General features: G+C 47.3%; 1 protein-coding gene across 1 annotated transcript in view; it reads right to left on the reverse strand.

Moving 5' to 3' along the window:
- Positions 1-7,547, reverse strand: part of FAT4 (FAT atypical cadherin 4) — a 173,623-nt gene extending 166,076 nt beyond the window's left edge. The window contains exon 1 of the mRNA XM_027064111.2: positions 1,930-7,547. Within this exon, the coding sequence (XP_026919912.1) occupies positions 1,930-7,104 (5,175 nt within the window). The 5' untranslated portion in view covers positions 7,105-7,547. The remainder of the gene's footprint in view (positions 1-1,929) is intronic.
- Between the last annotated feature and the right edge of the window lie 750 nt (positions 7,548-8,297).

The following is an 8,297-nucleotide window of genomic DNA, read 5'->3' on the forward strand; positions in this document are numbered from 1 at the left end:
GTGTTATTTGATATTAAAAAAGTAACAGACATACTATTCCCTATTACTAGCAAAATGACTTATAATTATTACTTTTTAATTCTCATACCTATTGCAGAGACAGTAGTATTTAATAAACTTAAGCTAAGTCATTCTTTGCATATTTAATGAATAAATAACAAGACAAAATAAATCTAATGATACCAGTGAGCATTTAGTCTCATTCTCCATGTTGTTCTAATAAACTGTAATGCATTGAACGAAACAACAACAGCCAGTAACATAATTTGTTTTACAGTTTAATAAATTCATCTAAAGTCTAAAATGACTTAATTGCCCATCTTGAATAAATATTTCAGTTTTCAAACTACTTAAATCTCCTTACCTAGTAAATAATCCCTGAGAAGGAAGGTGGAAATAGAGGGTCAGTTAATGTGAGGGATGACCTGAAATTAATATAAAATTACATGTAAATCATGGGCTAAGTTACATCAAATAGTTCACCATATAAGCCATGTGTTAAGATCTTTAAAAAGCTAATTAGGTAAAAGAGGACATTTGGGTTACAAGTCCCTTCAGGGCTATGTATGTAAGATAAAACTGAATTGCACTTAGAATTATATCTCTAAGAATTATATCTCTATTAAGAATTATATCTCTAATTATATCTCTAATATCCTCTAGGACATGAAGATGCTGCTCTATGTGCAGAATAGATACAGCTAGCTATTACAAAAAAAAAATCACAAGGGATTAAAAAGATAGTAATAATAAAAGAACATTTTAAATGAAGAAAACCCCTCACCTCTTCCCCACCCCCCAAGAAAGAAAGCAAGAAAACAAATACGTAAGCCTCAATTTTACTAGTATATTGTGTCTGGGTTACTGCCAAGTATCACAAACCACACTTGATATTTTGTGTTTTTGGCTGAGTGACACTAGAATGTCTTTGAGGGGAGTGGAGGAAAAGAAGAAACTTAGAAAACAGCGAACAAGAGCTTTCCAGAGGATAGCTGTGTGATTTCTAGTTGATTATCAAAACAACTTTGGAAGTAATTTAATTAAAATACAAATCAGTAATACATAGAGGTAGTAGCCTAAAATACACCCCAGGGAAGACCAGGCTTCGAATTCTCTTGGCATATGCCAGAGAACCAAACTTCTTACCCATCAGCAGACAGAACAACATGTGCCTATAGCATAGTGCTGAACACATATTTGTATCAAGAAGCACCTTCTAATCTCTGATAATTCACAGCACGTTACACGCTTTCATTCAAGAGGGAAGAGAAAGGATTACCCTAAGTCAGAAGATAGTGCCTCCAGTGTAAAAGCAGATGAAATCAGGAATCTCCCCAAACTTGGCTCAGCACATTAAAATTAGTCACTGTCTATAAAGAAGCTGCCAAGACTGCTGAGGATGTGAAAGTTAATACTGTCCTGATGTAAACCGCCAGTATGTACTGTGTTTGCGTTACACCCCTCCCAAAAAACTATGCTTATAATGCTGATTTCTACCAAACTTCTTCAGTTTGGAATAGAAATTTAAGCCTGAAATTGCCCATTCTCTACTAGACTTCCTTACTGAGAGGTGTCTAATTAGTGCACTGATTTAATTTAGATACATGTTTTCTGTTTTGTTTTTTTTGTTTGTTTGTTTCTTTGTTTTGCACTTATGAAATGGCTAGATTTCTCCTTGGCCTTATACATATGATTGCAATGAGGTGAAGTATAAGATAAAAACTGCTCACTGTTTGGTTTTGACCAAGATTAAAGCTAAATTTTATGTGATTCTTGTTAGTTTTTGTAACAGAACACTTTATATGCTCCTGCCAGTATTATTAACAGTAAACATTGAAGGTAAATAATTGTAGGAAGCAAACAGAAAGAGAACAATCTTTCTAAAAAGCACATCAATAAATAGTTCATAAATGACTACAAAATCATTACCTCTGCTCTCTGTGTTCTGGGAAAAGCAGTTGACTTTTCTATGGCATAAACATCCACCAGGTAAAGACATGCTCCTTGCTCCCGGTCCAGAATGGCTGCAGTCTGAATGATGCCAGTTTGTCGTCCAATAGTAAAGAGACGTCCAACAGTTTTTTCTTCACAACGAACTGAAACAATATAATACTCCACTGGGGCTTCAGATCCTCTAGGGCTAGCTGCTTCTATTGATATTACATTGGTACCAATGGGCTCACCTTCCTTCAAAATAGTTATATATTTGGGTTGAGTAAAAACAGGTCCATCAAGGCCTTGAAGAATGATGGTCAATTCAGTGGTTGATTTCCTCCTTTCCGGGCCAAGGTCTGTTGCTGAAACTATGAGGTTATAGATCAGCTGTGAAGGCACCAGTGCTGAAGCCACTCTCAAGTCTCCACTGTAACGATCCACAATGAAGGTGTCTGTGTCCCCATTGATGATCTCATACTCCACTTCTCCATTAGCCCCTTCATCTGGGTCCGCAGCCATTATTGTTGTCAGGACGGAACCAATCACAGCTGAAGGGTCTGCAGCAAGGGCATTTTGTGATATAAACATTGGAACGTTGTCATTGAGGTCTGTGACCAAAATGGTCACGTTTTTCAAAGCATACCGTCTAGTTTCTATAGGCACAGCTTGATCATTGGCTTTTACAGTTAACTCAAAGAGATTAGCAAATTCCCGATCTATTTCAGCATTAGTATATATAGTGCCTTTGACTTCATCTATGCCAAAGTGGTTGCCCCTGGGCATCTGTTGAATGATCGTATACGATAGTTGCCCATTAATGTCTGCATCAGGGTCATGTGCAGTCACTGAAATGACAGACGTTCCAATGGGAATGTTCTCAACAATAGACTTGAAAATATCCCCAGGAGGAAAGCTAGGAGGATTGTCATTAAAGTCCCTCACATGTATAACCACTGACATTGTAGATGAACGAGGAGGCCTTCCTTGGTCTTTTGCTGTTATATTTAATTTGTACAAAGACTGTGTTTCAAAGTCCAATTTTTTGGCAAGAAAAATACTGCCAGTGTTTGGGCTTATGCTAAAAGTTCCGTGGTTGTTAGTTCCAGTAATACTATAATGTAAATCAGCATTGTCACCTGAATCTGAGTCAGTTGCAGTAACAGAAGACACGAGTTCACCAATTCTCATGTTTTCCAAAACATCAACAAACAGCGTTGATTTAGGGAAAGAGGGGGTATTGTCATTTTCATCTAAAATATCAATATTTAAGGTACAGGTTGAATTGAGGGAGATTGCACCTGAATCCACTGCTTGAATTACAAGGGAATAGGCAGGTGTTGCTTCATAGTCTAATTTGCCAATTAGCGTCACCTGACCAGAGGTACTGTCTATAGCAAATTGTCTTTCTTCATTTCCTTTCATTACAGAGTAATGAATAAGTCCATTATTACCTTCATCAACGTCTGAGGCAGATACTCTTAAAACTTGTGTCAGGTTGGCTGCTGACTCTGATATTGTAGCTTGGTAAAAGTCTTTTAAAAACTTGGGAGCATTATCATTTATATCCTTCATGTAAACATGTACTGTAGCCTGATCCTTGAGAGGCTGAGGGAGCCCCTGATCTGTTGCAATGACTGTAAAGCTGAACACTGCAGTCCCTCTCTGCCTCATGAGAGACTCCCTGTCAAACTGACGAGTATTAGTAATTTCCCCACTAATAGCATGCAACTCAAAATCTGGCTGCACCATTTCAAAAGAATACCTTACTTCTCCATTTGGCCCAAAGTCTTTATCTATAGCATTTACTTTGCCCACAAATGACCCGGCTCTCTGTTCCTCTTCAAAGTAAAATGTGTAATTCGTACTGTTAAAAAGAGGTCTGTTATCATTTACATCTTCTAAAATTACAGTAACATTCACAGTAGCACTAAGGGGTTCCACTGCTCTGTCAGAAGCAACAACCAGTAAAACATATCTGTCTTGAAGTTCACGGTCCAGTTCACTCTTTATATACAATTGACCATCTGGGAATATGCCAAAAGCATCCCCTGTATTTCCTTCAGCAATGCTGTAGGCAATTTCACCATTCGCTCCTGAATCCTTATCAAAAGCTTGCACTTTAAAGAATCGAGAATTCACAGGTTCTGACTCAGAAAGGGTGACCTCATAAGAGAGTTGGTCAAACACGGGTGGGTTGTCATTTACATCATGAACATAAACCGTTAAGATGAAACTAGAGGAGAGCTGTGGGACACCCATATCAGATGCCACGATCTCTATTTGGTAGGAACCAGCATGAACATCCAGGGGACCTAGCAGACTAATATTACCATTCTTTTCATTGATAGTAAACAGGTTCTTGGGGTTCTGCTTCAGGCTATAGAGTACCATGCCATTGACACCTTCATCAGGGTCCACAGCTTTGGCTTGGAAAATGCTGTGACCTGCCTGCCAATTCTCCACCACGTTTACACTCTCTACTGCCTGGAGGAAATGGGGAGAGTTGTCATTCAAATCCTTAACTGTTATATTAACCATAGTGTCTCCAGTCACTGTGCCCCCACTGGCCACTACTTTCAGCTGATAAAAGGATTGCTCTTCTCTGTCAATCACACTTGCCGTGGTAAGCTGCCCAGTGACCTGGTTGATAGCAAACATACCTTTCTGATCCCCAGTAGTAATGACATAACTGATGTTGGCATTGAGATCCATGGTAGATGCAGACACACTACCCACATGATATCCCAGAGCCACATTCTCAAAGACCACGAAGCTGTAGGCAGCCTGGCTGAATACAGGCGGGTTGTCTTGAGTGTCCAGTACAGTGATGGTTACTATTGCCTGGTTGGGAGACTGCAAATTGCCACCATCAGTAGCCACTATTTGCAACTGGTAAGCTGTTTTTTCTTCTCTGTCTAGGGCCATTCTTGTAGAAATAACCCCACTCTGAGCGTTGACTTGAAACCGAGACCTGTCCCCGGCTGATATACTATATTTGACAGTTCCATTGAGACCCAAGTCTGGGTCAGTGGCAGACACTGTAGTGATGTAACTTCCTCCAGGCTCATTCTCCTGGATATGAGCAAAGTACTGGACTGGGTAAAACACAGGGCTGTTGTCATTCATATCCAGGAGACTCACGTTTATTCGAGCCATTGAGGACTGGGGAGGGGAGCCCAGATCCGTGGCCAGGACCAATAGGGAGTAGAAAGCTTGCTCCTCTCTGTCTAAGGAGGCGACAGTGCTCAACCTCCCAGACACAGGATCCAGGCGGAAGGATCTCTGGTCAGTCTCGGCCTCTTGCAGGGAGAAGCGCACTGTCCCATTGTCACCCAGGTCCCTATCAGTTGCCCTGAGCACCAGTAGCTCTGTCCCTGTTGGGGCATTCTCAACCACAGACACATCATACCCTTCTGGCTGGCTAAATACTGGCTTTTCATCATTCACATCCAGGAGAGTCACTACAAGTTGGGCATAGGAAAACTTGGGGTGAACCCCCTGGTCCCGAGCACTGATATTGAGTACAATCTGGGAAGCGAGTTCACGGTCCAAGCCCCCAGCAACCCCAGTGGTCACCAGGCCACTATGTTCACTGATATGGAACCAACCTAGTCCATTGCCAGAGACGATGCTGTAACGAAGATTAGCATTGAGACCAGAGTCGCCATCAGTGGCAGATACTCCACTCACATAGCTTCCCGGGGGCGCCTCCTCGCTCAGGTTCACTCTGTACACCTGCTGCGCAAAGACAGGAGGGTGGTCATTGATGTCATTTACGAAAATCACCAGGCTTGCCACAGAAGAACGCGCCTGGACCGCTGCGCCAGGGGGCGCCCCGTAGTTATCTGAGACCGAAACTGTCAGGTTGTAAGAAGGAATGCGCTCTCGGTCTAGGGCGCTGGCCACTTTGATGAGGCTCAGGTTCGGCACTTTGCTGCTCTGCACCTCAAAGTGGCGCTGCTCATTGCCCCCTAGAATCTGCACGGAAATGTTCCCGTTGGCCGCGGGCGAGTCTGCGTCCGTCACGGTGAGCAGAGCCACCACAGTGCCCACTTGAGCGTTCTCATCTACCGAGGCGTAGCGCGAGGTGGCGGGGAAGTAGCGGAATTTCACCACCGGGTCATTGTCGTTGACATCCAGCAGCTGAATGAGCGCCTCGGCACGCCCAGTGAGGGAAGGCACGCCTCGGTCCATAGCTTGCACGGTAAGCGAGTACTGGCGCCTGGCCTCGAAGTCCAGGGGCTCCCGCACCGTGATAAGCCCCGTTTCGGGGTCCATTTGGAAGGGAGTTCCCTCGTCCTGCAGCCGATAGCGGATGTCCGCATTGGTGCCCTCGTCCGCGTCCGCCGCCGCCACCTGGAGGACGCTGGAGCCTACGGCCGCGTCCTCAGGCACCCCCGCCTGGTAGTGGGAACTGCCAAAAACTGGGGGGTTGTCATTTATGTCTTGCACAGTCACGTTTACCTGGAGGTAGCCCCGTCGCTTCGGCTCGCCCTTGTCCTCCACTTCCACCAATAGCTGGTACTGCGGTGTGACCTCGCGGTCCAGCCCGCCCTTGGACACGAGATGCAGAAACGCACCCTCGCCGCTCGGGTTCAGGGTGATGTCCAGGCGGAAGCGCCCCGCCTCGTTGCCCTGGATGATGCGGTAAGAGCGATGGTCCACACCGTTGGAGCCGATGTCCGAGTCGGTGGCCGTATCCAAGATGACTTGGCGCCCGCTGCTACTGTCCTCCTTGAAAGTGACCACGATGGAGGGGTCGGGGAAGACGGGGGCGTTGTCGTTGAGGTCCCGCACCAGCACTCGCACTTCGGTGGGGTAGGTGGGAGAGCTGGAAAGGACCACCAGGTTGATCACGTCGCTGGGCAAGCTCTCGCGGTCGATGGTGGCGGTGGTGTAGAGGGCCCCGGTGCTACTGTTTATGGCAAACAGGGCGTGGCTTTCGCTGAGCCGGTAGGTGAAGCCGGGGCGCGTCTGGATGGTGCCCACCAGCGTGCCGGGAGGCTGCTCCTCCAGCACTTGGAACACCTGGCGCTGCTCGGCCCCGCTGACCCGGGCCGGCCCGGGGAGCTGTGAGAGCAGCCAAAAGACCCGGAGGAGCTGAAATACCGACAGAGTGGGCAGCTGGAGCCACGGGCGTCCAGGAGCCCCGTCTGCTGCCAAGTCCATGGTCCTGGCTCCCTGGAACGGTGTGATGAAGAGAAGGAAGAAACGAAGCGAAAAGAATAAGAGCAGGGATTAGGTAGCCCCAGCAAATACTGAGGCTGATAGCTCTGCGAGCTCTATTTCAAAGACCCTCCAGCCCAGCAAAAGCAAATCGCGTCAGAGAAAGGCTCCAGGTAGCCATCTGGACTTGTAGGACGAGAGAGATGCCCGGACGAAAAAGCGTCCAGGCATTCCACGGGACACTCCAGTGCGCTGATGAATTCCCAGAAAAGTTTCTCAACCCCCCTACATTCTTCCCCGCCTTTCACTTTGTTTTAGAATCCAGACAGTCTGAGCGTTTTCGCCCGGGTATGGACGTGGATCGGGAGAGGTTGCTTGTATTCAAGGTATATGAGGAATCATTGCAAACAATTGTCTTCAGAAACTTTAGAACTTACCCGGGGCGACGAAACCGAAGAGGCAAGGAAGAACAAACGTCGGTAGCGGTAGCGACGTGTGGAAAGAACAATTGCGCACGGGGGAGGGGGATGGTGGGGCACCAGGAGATTATCGAATTCCTTTCCCCAAAGCTGGAGACGAGGGGTTTCCTCGAGTCCCCACTCCTCAACAGCAGGGCTGCAAGGCCCCTCCAACAGGGCTGCACAAGTGGCCGCTGCGAGCCCCGGCGCCGGCGTCGGCGCTCCTGCAGCCGGAGATTGCGTTCGGAGCGCTGGCGTTGGAGCTAGGGCTCCGGTACCCGGGAGCGCTCAGCTCCGTCCCTTCGCCTCCAGCCGCCGCCGCCGCCGCCCCTGCTGCGGCTTCGAGCCGGTGGTCGCGCGCAGGCAACATCCACTGCTCCCCACCATTTTTTTTTTTTTTTTACCTCTGCCGAGGTGCCTGCCGACTCATTATTTGTAAATCCAAATCGAGTGCAGGTTCGTCCCCCTTTCTTCTGGGCCTCGCAGGGGTCGGGCAGGAGCAGCGCGCGGCCCCCGGGTCCCCTCCCCTCACCATGCCAGGGGGATCGGTTCTCCGGCGGCCCGGGTCAGACGCCCACTCTAGCGCGCCTCGACCCTGCACGCGTTATCTTTGCTTTTATTGTCCCGTGTCAGTTTCACTTTGTAATCCACGAGCCTTTTTGTTTGGGGCGGGGGGGAGGGGGGTGGCTGGTCCCTCTTTCTCCTTCACCGCTGGCGGTGGAGGCGGGGAAGTCGGCG

The sequence above is a fragment of the Acinonyx jubatus genome, chromosome B1 (assembly GCF_027475565.1).
Source record: "Acinonyx jubatus isolate Ajub_Pintada_27869175 chromosome B1, VMU_Ajub_asm_v1.0, whole genome shotgun sequence".
Classification (NCBI taxonomy): domain Eukaryota; kingdom Metazoa; phylum Chordata; class Mammalia; order Carnivora; family Felidae; genus Acinonyx; species Acinonyx jubatus.